Source organism: Rhineura floridana, chromosome 4, assembly GCF_030035675.1.
Source record: "Rhineura floridana isolate rRhiFlo1 chromosome 4, rRhiFlo1.hap2, whole genome shotgun sequence".
Lineage (NCBI taxonomy): Eukaryota > Metazoa > Chordata > Lepidosauria > Squamata > Rhineuridae > Rhineura > Rhineura floridana.
In genome coordinates this window covers 117,379,849-117,402,925 of record NC_084483.1, presented here as the reverse complement: position 1 = coordinate 117,402,925, position 23,077 = coordinate 117,379,849, and the positions used below count along the sequence as shown (strand labels likewise).

The 23,077-nt window shown below is 40.4% G+C and overlaps 1 protein-coding gene across 9 annotated transcripts in view; it reads right to left on the bottom strand.

Moving 5' to 3' along the window:
* Positions 1-1,737: 1,737 nt before the first annotated feature.
* The window catches only part of ESR1 (estrogen receptor 1), a 383,776-nt gene continuing 362,436 nt past the window's right edge, over positions 1,738-23,077 (bottom strand). For 8 of the 9 annotated variants that reach the window (XM_061624146.1, XM_061624145.1, XM_061624151.1 and 5 more), the window contains 2 exons: positions 9,057-9,240; positions 1,738-7,161 (listed from right to left, as the gene is read on the bottom strand). In XM_061624146.1, the coding sequence (XP_061480130.1) occupies positions 6,927-7,161; positions 9,057-9,240 (419 nt within the window). In that variant the 3' untranslated portion in view covers positions 1,738-6,926. The remainder of the gene's footprint in view (positions 7,162-9,056; positions 9,241-23,077) is intronic. The other variant, XM_061624152.1, reaches the window with a different exon arrangement.

The following is a 23,077-nucleotide window of genomic DNA, read 5'->3' as shown; positions in this document are numbered from 1 at the left end:
CTAGGTCGTACTACCAATGTGTTTTTTTCATCAAGTCTGAAATGTTCCAAGATGTATGGGAATGGTTCTGTGTTATCAGCTATGCCTGGCCTGAGAGAGCAGACATCCAAGGCCAGACAGGTTGTCATGGTAACGGGAGATAACAGCTGGGAAAGTTGTAACAGCATGCTGTTAGTTCTTCCTTCTTCTTTGTGTGTCTTTGAAGCAAGCAGTTCTACCTAGTTCTATCTTGAAGGGGGGAAACTCTACATGTATCTACTTTAAATGCCTTTGGCCGTAATGTCTTAGTAAAGACTCTTAAAACTTTCTCAAGCCTCTGTGATGCTTCTTTACCATCTTACATCCAACGTAACGTGTTGTTTCATGCAAGAACCGCCAACCATCAACAAGTTCAACCCCTGAGACCACCACATAGCACTAGGAAAGATTCCTGCCTGAAACTGTCTGTCATTGCAGACAACAATGAACTGGATGGACTGACTCAGCATAAGGCAGCTTCCTATGTGCCCCAAGAAGCAGAGGAAGAGGTAAGTTAGGCTTAGCAATGGGGCCTGAGGGGGCCTGGCTGTTCTAATTGTTGTCAAACATGGATCACAATTTGGCTTATATGTTGAAAAGAAACAAGAACTTTGACCAAGAGATAAACTGAGATGTACTTAGCAGTGTTTGAATTCAGCTTTGTAAAATGAAGTTGAATGAAGGCTACCAAATCTATCAAACTGGATGGAGAAAGTAAAATAAGTGCCCCTAGTCCTTGAGAGTATGAGAATAAAGCCTTTGGAACAGAATGAAGAAGGGCTTCACTGAAGGGTGGCTATTCACAGCAGAAAGACGTAAACCTGCCTTGAATGGACATGAGTAATATACACACTGCCTGCTAATTTGTCAAGCCCCGAGTGCCTGACAGCTGAACAATCATCTGTTGCCATGTCAGCAGGACACCACTCTAAAATGGAGGTGGCCGAGTTCTAAAGGCCTACAGAAAAAGCAGCCTCGGGCTCCAGTTAGTAATTTTACCCAAGTTGGCTCTACATTTCAGACAGGCTAAAACCTTTATGACTCTTGTCAATAAGTTAATTTTGAAAGCAGTGAACTTGTAAATGAGTGGAAAGGCATGAGGCATTGGAGTCAACCAAAAATTGCCAAAGACAACTTTCAAAGGATGATGTGATGAATGATACTATCACATAATAAAAGGAAGGTACACTTTTTATATTAATAATATTATTATTAAGAACTATGTCAGCCATAATACATTTAAGGATTACCTGTTGCCATGGAAATATCTCTTCAATTTAGTTTATTTTCCCCTTCTCTGTTCTTCAGTCTTGTTTATAGTCCCCTGGAATGTAACTGACAAGAGCCTGGGGATCAGAGCTTGGAAAAGTTACTTTTTTGAACTACAGCTCCCAACAGGCCAATCCAGTGGCCATGCTGGCTGGGGCTGATGGGAGTTGTAGTTCAAAAAAGTAACTTTTCCAAGCTCTGCTGGGGATAAGGTTCTTTTTCATGTCTGAGTAGCCCTCTTCAGACAATCAAAAGAATGTGTGAGAGCTCAAACTCAAATATGCCTTTACTTTTGTATTTCTAGGATGTACCCCTTATTTTCACTCAAAGAAAAACAAATGCATTTTGCTAAAGCTAAATGAGAAAACATGTTACTGATTATTTTGAGCCAAAGGTTTTACTGATTTTACTATGCAGTGACATACACGAAGTACAACAGGCTGTGGTTCATTGTTTTATTTTGACATAAAAGCTGAAAAAATCTTGACAGATCAGGTATCCTGCTGATTTTTTTTCTGAAGCTGTTTGTAACATTCTTTCATAGGTTCAAAAAAGGAATTAACCTTTCCTTTTGTTTTTAACTTTTCTTTCATTTAACAAAGTAACATTCTAACAAAATAGAGTCATCAATTATATGCATCAGCAAAAGAGCAGAAAAATTCAACAAATACATTATGGCATATGAGCCTCATAATAAAGGGAAAGCTTTACAATGAAAGGATAATGTAGTGCACAAAAAGCTTCATTTTAGAAACATATACAAGAAGGTGGCATAAAGTGGCTTGTTGAGTTTTTTCTCTGACTAGCATCCTTCTGCCATTCTAGATGGGCACTTCAAGATTGAGTACACTGCATTTTTTAAAAAAAGGTGCACAGCAGGACAACATCCCTACTAAAAGACAGGCTTGCAGCATGGCAGCATATAAGTTTAGGCACATTTGAATGCAAAAAAAAAGATTCTTTACAAAACTTTTTAGAACAGTGCAAAGTTGAAGTGCCCCTCAAAAGGCAATGATCACATACAGAACAACATTCTAGACAAAAATGCATCCATATTTGAATTAAACTAAAGAATGCACCTATAAAGAAAAGGCTTTTCATGTAAAAGGATTTTTTTTTGGTACCCCAAGGTTTATGTCACAATTCCACTCCAACAATGTTGTATGTGAACTTAGGACTGATAGCTTAAAACACTGCATTAAGATCAAGTCTTGACTTAGCAGTCATTTCAGATCTGAAGACTCACTTCACAAAGCCACGGTAAGATACATTTGAAAAGAGCTTTCAGAATAGCTAGCTTTAAATGTAGAACAATCGATTAATTTGACTTACTTTGCAGAGTGTTCGCATCTTCAAAAGTCTGCTTACTTAAGGGTTGGCTTCTAGTTTGGCATTTAAAAGCAGTAGCATTGAGAATATGTGTGTAAAATGAAGGCTCAGGTCCACACCAAAATGTATGGCAAAAACTAGCACCACAATCCAGCAAACAAAAGCTATGTAAGCAGGATTTAATGTGTACAACCAACGCCAATGAAGATGCTTCTGTAGGCTCCTTGACCTGGCTAGATTCATCTTTTGATGTGGATGGGAATGTGCTTCTCCACTTAGGGCTGTTAGTGGTAATGTGAGACACAATAAAAGCTCAGTCAGGGCCTAGCTAATTTTCCATGGGCAAGATTAGGTCCATAATTATATGCAGAAAGACAACTTTTTAAACGGCAAGACGTTAATAGAAATCATCAAGGGAAAATGAGGCTCTTTGCATTGTTCCTGCACAGCATGCTAGCAAGAGGCTACCAGGACAATAGCTCTAATGGGAAAAATTATGTGGTTAGAGTGTTGGACTAAGACCTGGGAGACCAGGGTTCGAATCCCCACACAGCCATGAAGCTCACTGGGAGACCTTGGGCCAGTCACTGCTTCTCAGAGGAAGGCAATGGTAAACCACCTCTGAATACTGCTTACCATGAAAACCCTATTCATAGAGTTGCCATAAGTCGGAATCAACTTGAAGGCAGTCCATTTCTATTTCCATCTTTTTCACATAAAAACTGAAAAATTCTTGCCTCACGTGATTTGAGACTACATTAAGATGCAAATGCCTTGATGAACTGTGCAATGGCAAAAGTCATAATACACAGAAGCATCCAGGAGTCTCAGCTGTAATTGTTGCTCTCAATTGGTTTGTCCCAGTGATAACCACACACAGAATTAGTACATCACATAAATAATTAGTACAGAAACGAGACTTTGATGTGGCTATGCACCCACTCTTGCATTAAGATGCAGGTACATATTCACCTTTGCATTAAGATATGGCTAGGCAATCTGGAAGAGCAGATTGGTTGTTCACAGTTCATTGAATTGTGCCTATTCTGCTCTGGCGAGCCATCCAAATGGATATGTAATTACTGTTGTGCAGCACTATTGCATGCAGGCTTTTTATTCCATGCAGAACAACAGGTCTATCATTGTTTCTCTGAAGGAGGATATATTTTGGGTGGTGTGAACATACAGAAAGGCATAAACCTACCACACAGAAGAGAATGACTGTATGATGCTGATTGTCTCTAAGAGGTGTGCTGGAGTGAGAATCCACAATGTCACTAAATATAAGAATGACATTTATACTGGGTTAAGGGGGGGAAAGGCCTGACCAAAAGAGACAAATTACCACCAGGAAAAGCTTACCACTCCCATTTCTTTCCAGAGTCTCTTAACCGACATTATGTAAGGCAAGTTAATCAGACCTATTATAATGATTTGGCATGTAGCAACTTTACATTTCCTATATCTCTAGGGTATTTTTGTTGTTTTTTAAAATTTCAGTATCAACAGTTTGGTTTTAAAAAAGAAAGAAAGAAGAACCAATCCTTGCACTTTTAGGTAACCATCATTATTAGTATTTTGGTAAAAAGCATAATTAGCTGCCTTGAATGTCCTTCCATCATTAAAGGATAGTTCCTCATTGTGTTCAATACTAGGCTAAATTAGTGCTGTCTTGACTATTGAAAATATAAAAATTGGTATGAAATAGTGATTTCTAACAATCGCTAAGCCTTAGGCACAAATGATTGCATACCAGAGAATAGCTGAAAAGTATAAAAACAGTGTGGTGATTTTTGTATTTTAGTTGGTTGACTGGGTTAATAGAACATTTACATTCAGTTGTCTGATAGGTGAGTTCTGCATGTGTGTATATTATATGCATACAAACACACACATTACATCATTTAAGGTGCTTTCAGTAATAATGATAAAACAATGTTTCCACAAACTAACAGTAATGACAACTAAATCCCTCCCCTTTCAGTTCTGCAAATTTAACAGGAAGAAACAAATTTCCCCCTTGGACTCCCATAATGAACCTGCCAGAGAGATGTTGGCATTTAGATCAGTGATGGCTAATTTCTCTTGTATACACTACCTTCCATCTAGAGTTCTGTATGCTGTTCTCTAGAGCAACCATAGAACTCTTGTGCCTGAAAATTGTTCCCTATTTAATTTAATGCACAGAACACCTCTTTCATGGCATTTTCACTGCAGTTAATAGAGAATCCCTTGCAGGCACAAGAGTTTTGTTCATACATAAAGCTCTGTGCCCACAAGGGACTGGGGAATTGGGAAAATAGCTAAAAGTATCCCCTTATTTAAAAAAGGGGGCACAAATCATATGCATTGGGGATCGTAAACACTGGGATACAAATGGATACAATTTGCTTCTTATTTTAAATGTGGCCCTACACACATTTTGACTTCTTGCTTATACATCATGCAAAGCAACACACAGAACAAAGCTATCACACGTTGAAAATGAAAATGTGTCAGTTTCTGACAAGGCACTTTGTAGTCCCCAGTAAATTTGGGGAAGTTTCAAAGCAGAACCATTTTTTTGTTTGTTTTATATTTTGAGTGCACAAAGACAAATACTTCATTACAATAATAAAAAGCAAGGCCACTGGAAACAAAGCTCAAGATATAGGCATTGGTGAGAGCATTTTGTACAATTAAGACGAGATGAAAACTATTCACAACATTGGTGCTGTACTGCTTTCTATAGATTTGGGGGTAGAGATGGGAGCGCAAAATATACCACAAAAGCAGCTAGTGATGATCACCTGCAGTTTGGGTTCTGTTTTGCCCCCAGGTGTGTGCTCATCACTTTAGTTGGGGTCAGCATAGGTGTGGGCAAATGGCAGAAAGTGACCATAGCTGCAGTGCAACGCAAATGGTCTGTACTCACCTCACTCCTCCTTTTCACCAGTAGGTTCCCAACACAGAGCTATTTTGTACACTGTGGAGCATCCAGTACAAACATGAAGACTCACATGTGTTACTCAAGTGGAACCTAAGAAACCACATTATTTTTCTCCTGTGCAGTATTGATAGCATTCAATTGACCTGTAACTGCTAGAAAACTGAACAACTGCTAGAATACAATTTTCATCTTTTAGACCAATTCAAATGTCATCCAAGCTGAGGGTGCTGCTTCTGCTATGGATACATCCCCAAACTGTTCAGTTGCTGTACAAAATGACACCATGAAACAGGAGGGATCATGTTGGAAGCTCCCATTCCAGTGTGATACCTTTCTGGTAGCACCAACAGAACTTCCCACATGATCAATCAGATTTTGCCAGCTCATAGTATAATGTAAGTAGTGTCTAAATTGGACCATATCAATTTGCCTGTTTGTTTATAAAATGTATTAAATGTATTTCGGGCCAAAAGCACCCAGGGCAATATACAATTGCTATAGCATAAAATACCAATCCGTGGCTATTGCTTGCTATAATTGTTAATGTAGATGTGACAATTACGGAAAGGATGTTTTTTTATACTTTTTTTAAAAAAACTTTCAACCACACTGCAAAAGTTAGTAGGCCCAAGTGTTGGATTCTGTCTCTGGCTACCCAGCTGAGAATTACGTGTATGAGTATAGAACTGCCTGTTCCATCTGTACCAGCATAAGCTCTGTAATGCTGTGCCAAACCCATTTTGGGTACCACTGCAACCTAGCACCTCATTCTCATTCCCAAAAAGTAAACTGAGGGATTTCTTGCTGAAGTCAGCTGTGAGTGCAGTCTAAAGATTTAGAGAGGACAAATTCATCTAGTTGTATATATCCCTGAAATAATAATTAAAAAGGCCCAAAGGCAAAATTCTAAATCATGTTGTTTTGTCTTGAAAGATTTTGTTAGACTCCAGTCATTCATATTAGTTCTTAACCATGATTGTGTTTAGTGTGAATATGTAGTGGGGGTTAGAATTCTTGTATTTATCAAAGACCCAATGAACATTACATGTAAACATCACCTACTCAAACTCAGCTGGGATCTTTGCCCAATAGATTTCAAAGAGAAAAGTATTCTTAGTTTGATACCAGCAAAAAGACTACAGGAATCCTCAAAATTGTGTTATCTTTAAATTAGCCACAGAGGATGTTTCTGAATCCCCATATTATGTCCACAATTAGAAATTTTTGTCCATTAAAAATCTCATCAAGCAATGTTTTAGGAATCACTGGTGATTGGTGAGTATTGGAGTGCTTACACATGGTACCAATTCAACTAAGTCTGAAGTAGGTAGTTTTCTGATGGGATTCTCAGAAAGCTGTAGGCTATTTGAAATGTAGACTCTCATATGGCTTCTGGCTCATTTACATCTTCCTGTTTGTTCACATAGCAAGGTGGTAAGGAATGCATTGCAGTGGATGTGGTTGCCAGCTGGTTCATTGGATCTTCTTCATGTGGTGGTGTGTTTCTTGCTGGAGGGGCATGCAAACGGTGGGCATCTAGCATTTCCAGCAACAAATCATAAAGAGGGACCACATTCTTGCACTTCATATTGTAGAGGTGCTCCATTCCCTTGTTGCTGCGGATTGAAATAGAAATAAAATGAGACACTATTACACAGAGAAATTATACATCCAGGCCTGGCTCTACCATTGGACAAAGTGAGGCAGCCCACCTTTGAGATAAGACAAGAAGAGCAGCAAATTGTTGTTGCTATTATTATTAGGCCTCTATACAAGGGTAGGGTTTTGGAGTTTGACCAACAAGTGTTTAGCTGTCTCTTCATTATGCCCTACAGGATTTTTAGGGTATATCAAGGTGTTGCAGATTTTTAGTCTCAGAAATGTTCTAATTCCCTGGATATGTAAGCAACATGTTCTTCCTCTTCATTATGCTATTGTGACAGGCATGATAAGATTTTCAGGTAAAAATCAAGTAAAATAAGTCCAAACAAATGTAGCACAGTATAGGTTAAACAAACAAACAAAACCCTCCAAAAATACCTTAACTGTCAAAAAAACAGTGTCTTCAGAACATGGGGGAAGCTGATAATGATGCTGCTAGATGAGGCTATGTGGCGAGGGAGTTCCACAATGAAAGGGCTGCCACAGAAAAATCCCCTTCCCAGCGTGCCATTCCCCGCACTGCTAAGAGTGGCAGGACTACCAAGAGAGTCCCTTCTGTCGCTCTTAACACTTGAGAAAGTCTGTAGGAATGGAGGTGGTCTTTCAGATATTTAAGGCTTTAAACAGGGATTTAAACAGTAGCAGATGGCGGAGTGGGGGAGCAGTGCTTCCCTGACATCCTGGCAGTGAAGTTGCTGCTGCTTCCTGGGAGAGAGAGTGGGAGGGGCAAGTGGCAGGGAGGTTGATGCTGTGCCAATGCACTGGCAAGAACACTGTATTGGGTCTGTTGGTGCGCTGGCACACTGCTGACCTCCCCACTCCTGTTCCCCTGCCATGTATTGTTGCCTGTCAGGGAAAGCTCTCACCCGGTAAGCAGCAGTGACAAGTTCAATTGGAGGTCAGGTAAGTGCCACCATCCACCCCACCATCTGCTACTGATTTTAAATGCTTCCGAGATTTTTCTTTAAAAATGTTTTGCAACACATGAATAAAAGCCAATGAGGAAGTTCAGAGGGAAGAAATGAAGCCTGCAGTGTTATATAGCCTTCAATATTACTGAACAAGAAGGCTAAGATGATGTCTAACTTCAAGCAGTTCATCTGGCCTGTAAAACTTGTGATCCATCAAGTGAAACACAGCCTACCAGCCATGTACTATGGACTGTCAGGGAAAGCTGAAGAAAAGCATGGAAAACAGGAACAAGAAAAGAAAACCTCTAAATTATAACTTGTTCAGTCCAATGGTATTTCAGTTCTTTTAGTGAGATGCATCACTTTGAAACAGATTGTGTTCAAAATGGTTGTAGCCAATTAAGTTCTACTCAGAGTAGATCTATTAAATTAATGGACCTAAGTTAAACATGTTTGTTAATGGTTTTACTTTGAGTATGACTAGCATTGGCTATAACCAAGAGTTTATCTTTGTTTTATACTGCCCCTGATAAAGAGTGTAATCCAAACACGTTTTAGTGCACCCTTAGAGGTTCTTCTTTTTATTCCTATCAGAGAAATTTACTACACAACTAACTACTAATTCATTTGTTCCTTTAAAGGAAAAATCCTGAAGTGTGGTGTGTATACATATGTGGATGGTTGCATGTGTGTAGGAACACTGAATGGGGTTCCATGACTGACTCTCAGTTGTTTTCAATAATTTCAGAGCTGACAACCCTCTTTACTAGTACACTGTTTCCTACTGTAGAAGTACTGTGGGTGCATCTCCTTTTTATGTGGAAGGAAAAACATTTTTGACATTAACTGTAGCATAGTATATTATGAAGCCTCCTTTGTATACCGCTCAGCGGCATTCACTTTTGCAATGCCAAAAGGCCAATTATGGATTCACTCACCTCATGTGCCTGATGTGGGAAAGAATGAGGAGGAGCTGAGCCAGTCGCCTATGCTGCTGCTGCAAAGAGAGGCCGGATTTGGCCATTAAATGTATCAAAGTGTCAGTTATTTTATCCAGAACACGATGGATATGGTCTTTTTCCTCTAATGATTTTAAGGTACTGGAAAGAAATGTATAGATACCTATGGAAAAAGAGAAGAGAAAATATTCGCATAGAGACATCAGGATTCTAATACGTGAACTTTGTTCAATGACAGCATATCCACACTACAAATTTAGGTTGTAATCCTAGGCACACCTACCTGGAGCATGTCATATTTAAGTCACTAAAGCTTATATCTGGGTAGAAGTGTACTGCTACACTAGTTTATCATTCTCTCTTCCCAAAAATTTACAGCCCTTTTTTTGTCTAAAAAAAAATCTATTTATTGAGTTTTGTTAAAAATAAGCACAGTTAAGGCAAGGAAAAACAATGAACCAAACAGACACATGACCCCAAACAAACCACAACTGATTCAGTTGGTGTTCTCAGAAGGACGGGAACCTTTTAGGCACTTATAACAGATAATTCAAGTTCAGCACCTCACTGAAGTACAGTTCTCAAGCTTCTTTGGGGAAACCACAACACTTTAAATGGCATAAAAATGCCACTGTTTGGCTCAAACTGGGGCATGAAATAATGACATCTGACATCAAATGATTTTTTCTCACTGAGGCATGAAATGCTATGCAGATTAAAGCATCCAAATTAAAAAGTAAAAAATATAGATGTGAAATTTCCATTGTAAATTGTAACATTTAGCAAAATTCAAGTATTTAGTGACAGAGGTGACATAGTTTTCACACATGATTGTACCAACTACGTTATTTTGTGAAAAGTTGCTGGTTTGAAAGAAAATTGCCATCTCTCCCATCCCCCCATGAAATAAACTTATTATCTTGGAAGGAAGGCTGGATCTAACCTTCTGTCTGAGCCTTCTCTTCTAGGTGGTAATTACTGAAACAAGCCTTTCATCCTGATCAGAAAGGAAAGGGGAAAAATGAATGTAAACTTTGATTGCTGGATATAAGACAGTCACATTGCCACATACTCCTCATCCCTTTATCAGTACATCAGCATTCTGGCAGTTTGCTTCAAACTTTGCAGCTGGGGTGCTTGGACTGCAAGCCATAAAACATTAATTCCAGAGGAAGCCTATTAAAGTCATTTGCACTATTTCATAAGGAGTCATTTTGTAGCCAAGTTCACAATGCAGTTATGCCTAAGTGCTGGGTTTATACTAGTTTTCCCTGTTCAGTTACACAAGGCTTTAAACAACCAGAATCTTCAGTTTAACTCAGGAAATCTGGTTGTTGGTGTCAAGCTTTGGTCTCAAATTACAGAGAAAGTTCATTATGCTTAAATCACATGAAAACCAACCAGACAAGTTGGCTGCAACAATCTTAAGTCTGCAATTTCAAATTCACTTTCTGCTGAAAAATTCTAGGGAGCAGAGTTAAATTATGTGAGACTTACTTCTGAATAAGCATCCTTAGGATTGCACTGTAAGAGCTAATGATTTCCAGGGCACTCGAGAAAGTATGGCCACCTTTCTTTGGATCAGGGTTCCTGAATACTGCAACATACTGCAGCACTCGACAGTGTGTACCATGATAATATTTTTTGCTTGCTGGTTTGCTTGTTTCTCAAAAACACAACTTCGTTTTGTAATTGGAAGGGTCAAATTCATTTTTCCACAGTGCTCCAGAGGCAGATTCTATTTTGTTACTAAGCTGATGTAATACTGGTGCTGTTCTTGCAACAAGAAACAAACTGCTGTCCAAATATCTGGATAAAATTTCACAAATGGTGTCAATGCCCTATATTTTGCAACTGAAAACACAAATAGAAAGGAGGGTGAAAGCATTACTTTCACTTCAGAGCAATGCTGATTCTTCCTGCATAGAAACAATGCTCATTAAAAAAAAATCAGACATGCACAACTTGTGACCTGCCAAACTGAATGCATCTTGCCGGCATGTCTACCAGATCCCTTCCTTTCCCAGTCTTAGATGAGCATCAAAGAGAGAACTTTTTGCCCTACCTTGGTGGCTGGTGAGCCGTATTGAGATTAATAGGCCACAATCTGTGCAGGATACTCTAAATAATGGAACACAAAAATAGCCAGATATGTGTACTTGATAGAATGAGAAATTCACTCAGTTCGCATTTCCTGCATCAATAAGTGATTTGAAAGACAACTATATTTCCAAATTCATACTTCTCTGAATTTTGTGATAGTTTTCCAACTATAAAATGTGCACAAAAATGTGTTTATTAGTGAAAATAACATTACAGAAACTTGCTTGCAAAAATTGGTATATTAGGTAAAATTGCATATAAAAATGCGTACATTAGGGAGAAATATGCCCCAAAGTGCATATGAATTTCCATGGAGACTTTTAAAAGAAAAATTTGCAGACTGATGTGGAAAATGGGCCTAACTGAACTTAAGGTTGGAAAAATGAGAAGCTGAGATAAACTAAATTCAACAAGTTTTGTCCATCTCTAGTACTCAGTCATGAAATATGCACCAACGAAACCAAAACCGCCACCAGCTTACTAATGCATGACTGTGACCAAACTATATAAGCAAAGCTTATTCAAACATACAGGCATTCATGTGCTTACATGTGCACATCTCTGAACAGCCTTTCCCAGCCTTGAATTCCAAGATGTTGTTGAACTATAACCCCCATCATCCCCAGCCAACATTGCCAATACTTAGGAATGATGCAAGTTGTAGTTCAGCAACATCTTGGAACCCAAGACTGGGGAAGGTTGCCTTACAACACGTGAGAATGTACTTGTTCGAGAGCATGTCCATGACAAAATCTCTAAACAATATTCCCAGATGGTAGAGGTGTGAAAAGACTTGAGTGCCTGTGCATTTAGGTCAAGTCTCGCTCAATTATTTTCTCATTATGCAGAACTGCATCAGAAAAGTTCAGATGAGAACTACAATTTGATTTAAAACAAGGTAAAGGACCAGTAAAAGGTGGCTGATGGTGATGACAGAAGATGCAGAATTAGCTTCTATCATCTTAGTAATTGCTTTTTCCTACAGTTCAGACAACACAATAAACTAAAAGAGAGAAGGCTGTTTACTAAAGTATGTAATATAGCATAGCATTAACTGTTTTGATATTGGCAATCACACACACACACACATATATACAGGTATAGATATTGGGGGTGGGAAAACAAGTCACTTAGATCCAGTCTAATTTCTGCTCCTATCCTGATTCTTGGACAGTGATTTAGGGCTGATTTAGGGATGGGATCCATTGGCTGGTGCTGGTTCAAAAACATTCAGTCGACCAAACAAGCCAATATTGATTCAAGTTCATTCTTTGTCCACTAGCAGCTGCTTTTACCGGTCTGTTTTTTTCTCGCGCAAAAAGTATTGGTATTAATATTGATTATTTTTAAGGAAATATTGATAAATGAAAGGAAATATAGATAAAATTATTGTTCTTAAAATCTGTTTTTGAAAATAGCCGAGGACAATCACTACTTAAAAATCCGATCTGCAATGACAGACAATAAGTGCATTAATGAAAAAATCGGTAACAAATCCAATTTTGGTGGAATTCTAGCACATCCCTAGTAATCTTATCCAATTTTATCTACTTCCCTGCAGTGACTTCCCCTACTATAATGCTGAACCGGCTCATTACATAAATCCTTGTGGAGACTCTTTGCTAGTGCCAAAAGAATTCAGGATTGCTGCTGGTGTGCAATATCTCCACAAGAAATTGGGAAGATGTACTGTCCTGGATGGAGCAGGTATGTAGCTTGGGAGCGCTCCTGAATCCAAATTATACTGCTGAGGTTTTTTGTTTTTTAAAAAAACTTTGTTCATTTTTCAATATAACTAACAGTACATTCCAAAGAGTCATCATTCTGACAACAAAACCCTCCCTACCTTATCCCTTTCCCACCCCCACCCCCCAATACCCCCTCATCCTATACTGTTGAGTTTTTAACTATACTTTTTGATCTGAAGTTTTATTGTATTATATTATATTATATTTATTTATTTATTTATTTATTATTTATTTGATTTATATCCCTTCCTCCCAGCAGGAGCCCAGAGTGGCAAATAAAAGCACTAAAAACACTGTAAAACATGATAAAAACAGACTTTAAAACAAATTTAAAAACATTTTTTTAAAAGCTTCGAAGGCATCTTTAGAAAAAAGGTTAAAAACATATTGTTTTTAAAAAAGTTTGAAAAACAGTTCCAACACAGAAGTAGACTGTGATAAATTTATTTTTTATTTATTTATTTATTTATTGCACTTTTAAACCGCCCTTTAGCAACAGGCTCTCAGGGCGGTGTACAACAGAATAAAACCACATTTAAAAACCAGCGAATGTGGATTACAACATATAGGTATAAGAACACATTAAAAACAGATTAAGACAAAATTAATAGAGATTACAATTAATTAACTATAAAATTAAAATTAAAACTAAGATTAAAATGCCTGGGCAAAGTTTTTATTATGTAAATCACAGTGGGATTGTGTGTAAAGAGTGGTATCTAAGCTAAATAACAAATATGCCTCCATGCCATTCATGTGAGGAGGCAGACAGTGGGAGAAGGGAAGTCACCAGACAGAAGTAGTTCCACTACAGTTAATATGTAGCCTAGTCCTGAAGCCCCTGAAGCCCAACAGCTTCTGTGCCACCTTTTCCTGCATTTCCTGCATTACCTTGATCAAGTGGCCAAAGATTCAAAGTTGTTTCTTTTATTCCTATGATTTTTCTTGGTCACACCATCCTCAGCATTCCTAGGACTATTCACCTAGGACTGCCTTGTTTTCTATCTAGCCTCTTTACCTAGCAATGCTTTTGAAAACAAGAACATTGCTCTGTTATCCCCAGCTAAAGCAAGATTTGCCATAATATCTTGTGTGTATTAATTGTGGCTTCTTTATACCAAGACAAAGCTCCTGCATATTCTGTTCAGAATGCTGATGCCACAATAATTTGTGCTGTCTGTTGCTTTGACTACAGCAGCTTGCTCCACAGAGAATATGCTAAGAATAAAATGAAATTCAACAAAAATGTGTAACAAGCTACACCACCCTAAGAAACTAGAATCAAAGCTACAATTATAACATGAGGGATGAGTGTCCAGTTATCTGTCCTAATTGATGAAGACTTGGGAATCAAAGTGGACAACAAATTGAACATGAGTCAGGAATGTGGCATTGTGGAACAAAAGGCAAATGCCAAGGCTGTATTCACATAAATATCGGCTTGGATTCAAAGATAAGTAAACAGAAGGAAGTTCACAGAAGGAAAACTTCCTATCTCCCCCTGCAACAACCTGCCCCCCCCCAAAAGGGCTACAGAGGATCAAGAACTTTCCTGATTTGAGGCTATTTACCCCTTCCCCAGTATTCCCCCATGCCTTATCTGACATTGTTCAGGAATGCCACCCAGTCCTCTGGAAAGGTTTTTTGAGGTGCAGGTAGCTGCAGGAGAGAGAAAACTTCCTTTCCATCCATTAATTTATTTTAGGATTCACTATATCAAAGACAAGTAAGGCCAATTTTATTGAAATCACTCTCAGGGGCTTTGCAAAGTATTCTTTTGTCCTTTTTTTCAGTCTTCTGGTATAATGTCCAAAGCAGTGATTTTACCTATAGTACATGCCTTGGTTCAGGTGTCCATGTAGATTATGCATGTCACTGGGGCCTTGGTCTAGGCTTTTGTGAGCCCCTAGGAAATCGATCTTTTCTCATGAAAGTGCACTACACGCTTATTGCTTTGGCTTTCCTGTGGGTGGGAGGGTGGATTAGAGATCACACAATGTCTGAGGCCTTTCAAACATCTGTTGGTCCCAGGCAGCTATCCAAGAAGAGCCTGCCCTAATAGTATCGTATGAAAAGATGCAACGAAGGAGGCAAACAATGGATTACCACATCTACTGGTGAATCATGAGTCTCGATTTCAATAAGATGAATTTTGGTGATCAACATTAACAGACATTATCTTGCAGTACATGCTGCTTAACAGCGGAACAAGCTTGCTGTGCAAGATTTAAATATTTTCCTCCAGAGAGGGCAAGCATATGTTAGTGATTCTTTAGATGGATGATACAGTCAGGATTTTCTTGCAGCACTGTGCTTCAGTTATTGTGGTGTGTGTTAGAAGTATTAAACTCTTCATTACTGCCTGAACAACTTTAGCACAAGTGTAGATCTATGATAATTTACAAAGGTGGTGGGAGAGGAATGCACCCTGACCACTACCACTGAGCACAAACATATGCATGCACATGCACCACCCAACATACAGGCACTTACATAGATGCACAATGTACAGGCACTTACACGGGTGCACAGACTGTCATTGTTCTGCCAGAGGCAAGAAAGTTCGAGGATTCATTTCAAATCAGACCCGTGGAAAAAAAGAAAATTTACAATGCTTTACTTGACAGCAGTTGGTGTTTTTACAGCAGGCAAGGCAATACACCAATAAAATTAGCTCTTGAGCACAGGTATCTTACGGTCTCCTTTTTGTTGTTGGAAGCCCTGGGTAACAACAACGGAGAGATCCCAGCTGGCCAATAGGTACACAGCACCTCGCCGGACTCGGTCTATGTTGAGGCTCCCTGAGCAAGAGTTAGGGAGCCTTATTTATACCTCAAAAGCCCCTGAACCTGGGTGCAGGTTTGCACCTGTGACTTTAACTAGCTATATCTGTGGGGATATTTCTTTTTCTTGGGTCTCACACTTCTGTCTTTGTTTATCAGTCCTGTTGGTCAGTGTCCTTGGGCTTTGTAGAAGCATGATTCATTGCACCTGCTTGAAGGCCAAGATCCCGGGCCTTAGCAGCGAGTGAAAACATCTTCCCTAATGAGTTGTTGGCATCCACAGTCTATTTTGGCCAATTAAGAGCCTCTCCTTACCTCATCTGTGTTACATAAACAAATCTTCCCAGACTTATATACTATTGTATTCTATATAGGCAGAATTAGAGAAAGCATGCCAAAAGACCCACCTGGCTGGGTGCAGTGCGTGAAACAGAAGCATGGGACAGGGGAATTGAGCATGCCATCCTACACCTCCTTGTACATTGAAATGTCTTGTGAGATATTTTCCCATACAGTCATATACATACCATGTGAGAGTATGTGTACAGGTATGATTGGTGGAGATGGAACAAGCTATTTCCTTTCTCCAATGTTTAGCCCTTGTCTCTCTCCTTCCCCCCCCATGGTAGGGATGGGATCCATTGGTTGGTGCTGCTTCGAAAGCATTCTGTTAACCTAACCGGCAGAATCAGGTTCGTTCTTTGTCCACTATCTGATGGACGTCAGACTTTGAAGCTCTGGGAACGAAACTCAAGGACTTTGGGTCCCAAATAGTTTTCTCATCCATCCTTCCAGTACTTAGAGGAATAGAAAGGGAAGGAAAACCATTCCAGGTGAATGACTGGTGATGAAGATGGTGCTGACATGAGAGATTTGGATTCTGGGAGACCATGGGCTACACTTCCTGGAAGATGGACTATTGGCAAGTGATGGATTGCACCTCACAAGGACTGGGAAGAATGTGTTTGGCCACAGCGTGGATAACTTTATCAGGAGAACTTTAAACTGAATCCTAAGGGGGAGGAAGATGTAAACTTGGAGGTAACGATTGATGAAGGCTTATGTACTGTAACAGGAACTGGGACAGCAGCTCTAATGGGACCCAATAACAGTCTTCATAAAAATATAGGAAGTTAGCCAGACCATAAATCACATGGTCTTTGAAGTCTGTATACTAACACCCAGAATATGGGAAACAAACAAGATGAACCTGAACTCTTAATACAGGAAGGTAAATACAACTTGATAGGTATAACTGAAACTTGATGGGATCACTCCCATGACTGGAATACAGCAACTGAAGGATATAACTTGTTCAAAAAGAACAGAAGGGAATATATACCCCTGCACAGAAATGCAGGAGGATGGCAAACATGGCCCCTCCAAGAAAATCCTGACTTGTGTTGCTAATAACTTTTTCCTACAGAAAGTGGAGGAAGGAACTAGAGGATCAGCTATCCTTGACTTGATTCTAATCTATAGAGGTAACTTAGTAGATGAAGTAGCAATTATGGGAACTCTGGCCACAAATCACTGGTTAGGGCTCATCTTGAGCACTATGTCCAATTCTAGACACTGCCAGAGCTTGGAAGATTACTTTTAAAAAAGAATAAGTTATAGTTACTGTTACATGGCCACAAAAAGGAATAAATTACCATTACAATTACAATTGTTCTGAAAGGAATTGATTACTTTACTGTTACTCAAAAGTAATCACTACAATTACACTTAAGTTACTTAAGTGCTGGCCTTGGCTGCTGTACACCTAAGTCGCCTAAAACAACATTCAAAATAAACACACACACACACACAGAGGTAGTAGAATAATTATTTTTATCCATAAGATAGCAGTGGTGGTCTCTCTGCTGCTAAGGAAAGAGGGGAGGGAAGCAGAGGCCACCACCCAGATATTTGTGTGTCAGATCAAGTGCAACACACACACACACACTCAGCCGGCAAGCATAATCTCTCTCATGCAACCACCTCCTGGACCCTGCCCTGCCACCAACTAGGCACACCCACCCAAGCAAACATTTTTCCCTCAGGTGCAAAAAAGTTAAAACACTGCAAATGCAGCCAAGGAGGGCAGTGGAGGCTGTTCTGCATGCCAAGTATTTTCTCTCCCTCTCTCTCTCTCTCCCTCTCTCTCTCTCACACACACATACACTGTCATCTCTTACCTCCACAGTTATCTCATTCTGCTGCTGCCTCCTCCTCCTTTATACATGTCCCTGCCCTCTGGCTCCTTTCTCCCTCCACACCATTCTTCTCCACCATCATCCATTTTTTAAAACAATTGTTTTCTCCAGTCCATTCCTGTCTCACTCTCTACCTCCTGCCTTGTTGCCTCCTACCCACCCACAGAGCATGAGGGAAGAGCAATGCTGTGCAGAAGCCCAGTTTGAGACACATTATTTTCATCCATGAATCAGAGGAGCAGAAGACTTCCCCTATTCCCCCCAAGTAATGCCCCAAAGTAATGCTGGAAACATTACAATTACTCCTCAAAAGTAATAAAACTACTCCTCATTCTATTGCAATCAAAATGTAAAGAAATTACCCACTAGTTCCTCAAAAAAGTAATGTTACAAGTAATTCATTTTTTGTAACGAATTACTTCCAAGCTCGGCAAACCGCATTTTAAGAAAGATGCAGACAAACTGGAACAGGTTCAGAGGAGGACAACAAGGATGATCAGGGGACTGGAGCAAAGCTCTATGAAGAGACACTGAAAGAACTGGGCACATATAGCCTTGAGAAGACTGAAAGCACTCTTCAAGTACTTGAAAGGTTGTCACACACAGAGGAGGACCAGGATCTCTTCTCGATCATTCCATAGTGCAGGTCACAGAATAATGAGCTCAAGTTACAGGAAGCCAGATTTCATCTGAATATCAGGAAAAACTTCCTAACTGTTAGAGCAGTATGACAATGGAACTGATTGTCTAGGGAGGTGGTGGGCTCTCCAACACTGGAGGCCTTCAAGAGGCAGCTGGACAGCCACCTGTCAGGTAGGCTTTAAGCTGGATTCCTGCATTGAACAGGGGGTTGGACTTGATGGCCTTATAGGCCCCTTCCTACTCTACTATTCTATGATTCTGTTCAAATGGATGGGGGGTGGCAGAGAGAAAGAGATGTACTGATGCAGTGTGCTGTGAGTAAAAACAATAAAAGAACAATCTATTTGAGGGAATATTTGTGGAGAAGGAAATCTGGTGTCAGGGGAAACCCACTGAAGTTTGGAGCAGACAGGATTACAGGATCAGTCCACAAAGATGGAGAATATGCAGACCATTGAAAAATCTGGTACTAAATCTGAATTCAGCAGAATTCTCGCCCATCCCTACACCACATCACACAGACACTGACTCACACACTGATGGAGTAGATGTGGCATAAGAGAAACAACTTACCCTCCCTGTGCCCACCTTTTCCTCTCTCTCTCTCTTTCTCTCTCTCACACACGCAACACATGCACATACCCTCCCCACTCCTCAACCACTCTTTTACCTCCGCGCTCCTCATTTTCCTAACCATTTTCCATTTGCCTGGGTAGAAAGCAGGTATTATAATGGTAGGGTCTCATAGCCAAATAGAGATACAAACTGCATGAATGTGATTAGCATGTCTATTTTTTTCAGTTTCAATAGCGGACACCGATCGACAAGCAGGCCAAGACACACAGGGAAGTGCATTAACTCTATGAACCTCCATAGCCAAGGGTGTAGTCATCTAGGGTCTTGGGGTGTTGTCTTAAACCCCTTACTTTATTGGGAGCCAGGTTCCAGCAGGGTCTCTATGTCTCAAGCATTCTATGAGCCAATCATCATGAAAGGGGAGTGCTTTAGCCACAGAGAAGAGTCTTTTTTCATGCTTCCTTGTCCTTTCCTGCTGATTGCAGCCAAATAGAATAAAAGGAGGTAAGCCACTGAGAAGATCCAGTAGTCAACACACTCCCCTTTCATGCTGATTGGCTCCTAGGGATGTCTATTGTTGTAAGGGCAGGCATTAACAAGGATGTCATTCTCTACCCAGAGGTAATAAAAGGGGGCAAGGGGAAGGTATGTGGTTTTGTTCCAGCCTAAAGCTGGAGTAAGGGAGAAGAAAAAGAGAGAAAAGATAAGTTTGGGGAGGGGTGTGTGTGTGATGCATGGTAAGATGAAATGCAAATGAATATGCCTAAGAATGTGTGTGTGGTGCAGCCAACACCAGAGATTAGGATCAGGAATATCCATGCTTAAGTTTTCTCCTAAAATTCATAAGCTCTGCCCAAATGCAGTTACTCTGAGTCTTAGGATGGCAGCCGAGAAAGGAAGTTCCTTACTTTACAGCAGTGGCTCCCAATCTGGGGGCCATGACCCCCAGGAGGGCGCAAAGTAATCCAGAGGGGCTGTGAACAGTTAAAAAAATTATTATTAATTTTTTTTTAAAAAAAAGTCTTCACTCCCTGGACACTGTTTGCTTCCCACTGCCGCTGCAGATGACACCTCCCCCTTGCTCCAAATGAGAGGGGAGGACTTTTGCTGAAGCGCCATGCCAAGGGCAGGCATCTGCCTATAAAACATGTGGCAGATGACAAAGGAGGCTGAGGGTGAAGCTACCAAGAAGAAGAAGTTACTATCACCGACTCCTGTCTCCTTGCACTGCTGCTGCTGACAACACCCTTACTCAGAATGAGTACTGCAGCTGAAATGTATTTATTTTTAAATTTTATTATTGCATTTATATCTCACCTTTCCTTCACGTTGCACATGGTGGTGCACTTAGTTCCCCCCTTTCCATTTTATCCTTACATCAACCCTGTGAGATTGGTCCGGCTGAGAGACTGTGTCTGGCCCAAGGTCACCCAGTGGGCTTCATGGCTGGGTGGGGATCTGAACCTGGATCTTAGTCCAACACTGTAACCCACTGGTGTTGGGAAGCAGTACCGTACATCTTCAGACTGGGGGGGGGGAGATGGGGATACCAATTTGATAAGCCTTTGCATTAAGAAAAGAAAGAAACACCTCCCTGTCTGCACAAAGCTTTTTATGGAAATGGATGTTTGGAGATGTGATTTTGCCACGCACCATTTTTTGAGTTAACAGAGGCTAAAATTACAATAAGCATGGGGAGGGGTCACAACGTTTTTTGAGTTTATAAAAGGGGTCCCGTACTCGTAAAGGTTGCGAACCACTGCTTTACAGCATAATGATGATGATTTTAAAAATTCCAGCCTGAACGGGCTAAAATCTCTCTTTATAACATTCTAGGTATGTGTGGAAGGAGAAGGGGATAGGAGAAGAGATAGAAAATCCCTTCCTACCTTCTAGAAGGTGACAAAGTTCAAAAGGTTACAAATTCCTATGCAAAATAAGTGCCTGGCCTGTTTAGAGAATGTGAATTCCTTTATTTAGGAAAAAAACAGGCTTTGACTTAACCCAGCAGCAAAAAAAGAAAGAAAAGAAAAAAGAAAAACAAGCTCCCAGAGAAAGACATTAAAGGGTGGGGGGGGAGCCTAAACACCTAGGACTTTTTAAAAAGTTTGTATTTTTCTTTATTGTGGCAGGGCTTTCGAAGTTAGTTATGCAAGCTGCAATGTGTATTAATTGCAAGCAAGCCTTTATTAGTTCCTGCTTCAAAAAGGCAAGACAAGTTGTGGAGAGTGAGATTCTGTAATTGCAGAAGAGACAGTGAATCCTGATAGCATCCCTTCTACATCATCTAGCAATTTGGTAGCAGCAGGAGATAAACATGAAGACACTAAATTAACATAAGAACAGCCTCCTGCGCATCAGGCCAGTGGCTCATCTGATACAGCATCCTGTTCTCACAGTGGCCAGCCAGATGCTTCTGGGAAACCCACAAGCAAGACATAAGCACAAAAGCACGCTGTCCTCCTGAACTGGTATTCAGAAGCATACTGCCTCTGACTGTGAGGGCAGAGCATCGCCATTGTGGCTAGTAGGCATTGATACTCTTATCCTCCATGAATTTTTCTAATCCTCTTCTAAGGCGCTCCAAGTTGGTAGCCACCACTGCCTCCTCTGGGAGTGAGTTCCATAGCCTAACTATGCGCTGGGTGAAGAAGTACTTTGTTTTATCCGTCCTGAATATTCCAGCATTCAGCTTCACTGGATGCCCATGAGTTGCAGTGTTACGAGAGAGGGAGATTTTTTTTTTGCCCTGACATGCATCGCAATTCAAGCAATATCACTGACAGTGACAAAGGACAGTCAAAGGGTGACAGTGATAGAGAAGCGTAAAGCAGTATTCAAACCTGGCCAGATCATTCTATACTCTTAGAAGGTTGTATTATACAGCCACAAGAGTGGTTGTATACTATAGTCACCATGGATTTTTCACATTCCGCAAAGTTAAATTGAAAATACCCCCATGCCATTCTGATGCTTCCCATAAGCTCATTTCAAAACAAAACCTTACAAAACTTATAGTCCTGAACTCAAAAATGCTTGCTTAACATCCCTCTAAATTTTCATGGTGATACCCAAAACAGTCAGAGAGAATAAAGAGTTCAAAATGTAAAAAGAGGGGGGAAATCCACACCCCTGTTGGACTTTTTTCTGTCAGAGTTCTCACAATCTGTCAAAATTAATTAAAAATCAGCCGTGTTCACAGAGTACCTATAATCCTATTACTGACCTTGCCCCATACTCCAACCTTCACCTTCAGCAGTTTAAAAGTTAAAAAAATGCCTGGCTGATTTTTAATTAATTTAAGAAATTTTGGCTGGGAGCCTATGATAATGCTGGGCATGCTCAGTAAGAACCAGCTGTCAGTGTTCTAAAAGCCTCACAGCTGCTGGGCTTGCCTAATCAGGGGGGCCCACCCACATCAGACTTTGATTTCACATGAGACAATCATGGCTTTCCCCAGAGAATCCTGGGAATTGTAGTTTGTGAAGGGTACTGAGAGGAGACTTCTATTCCCATGACAGAGCTCCAGTGGCCAGAGTGGTTTAATAGTCAGCCGCTCTGATTGAAGGTCTGTGAGGGGAACAGGGCATCTCCTAGCAACTCTCAGCACCCTTCACTAACTACCCAGGATTCTTTGGGAGAAGCCATGACTGCTTAAAGTGAAATAACAGTCTGGTGTGGATGTGGCCAGGGACAACTTTGGTTTAAATTTGGTTGGGAGGCTACATGTTCCTGCTGTAGAATAAAAAGGTGGTGGACACGCTGAAAAAGAATGATACTGTTCACAATGTTTTCCTTTTGGAAAGGAAAGGGGCTTCCCCTTCTGCCCAGCGCCCACCCATCCAATATTCTCCCCTCCCCCTCCCCTTCCTGCCCTGCTCCTCCCCCAGGTCAGTTTCACTGATCCTAATGGTTGCACAGGAGTAAATCCCACTGAACTCAAAAAGCAT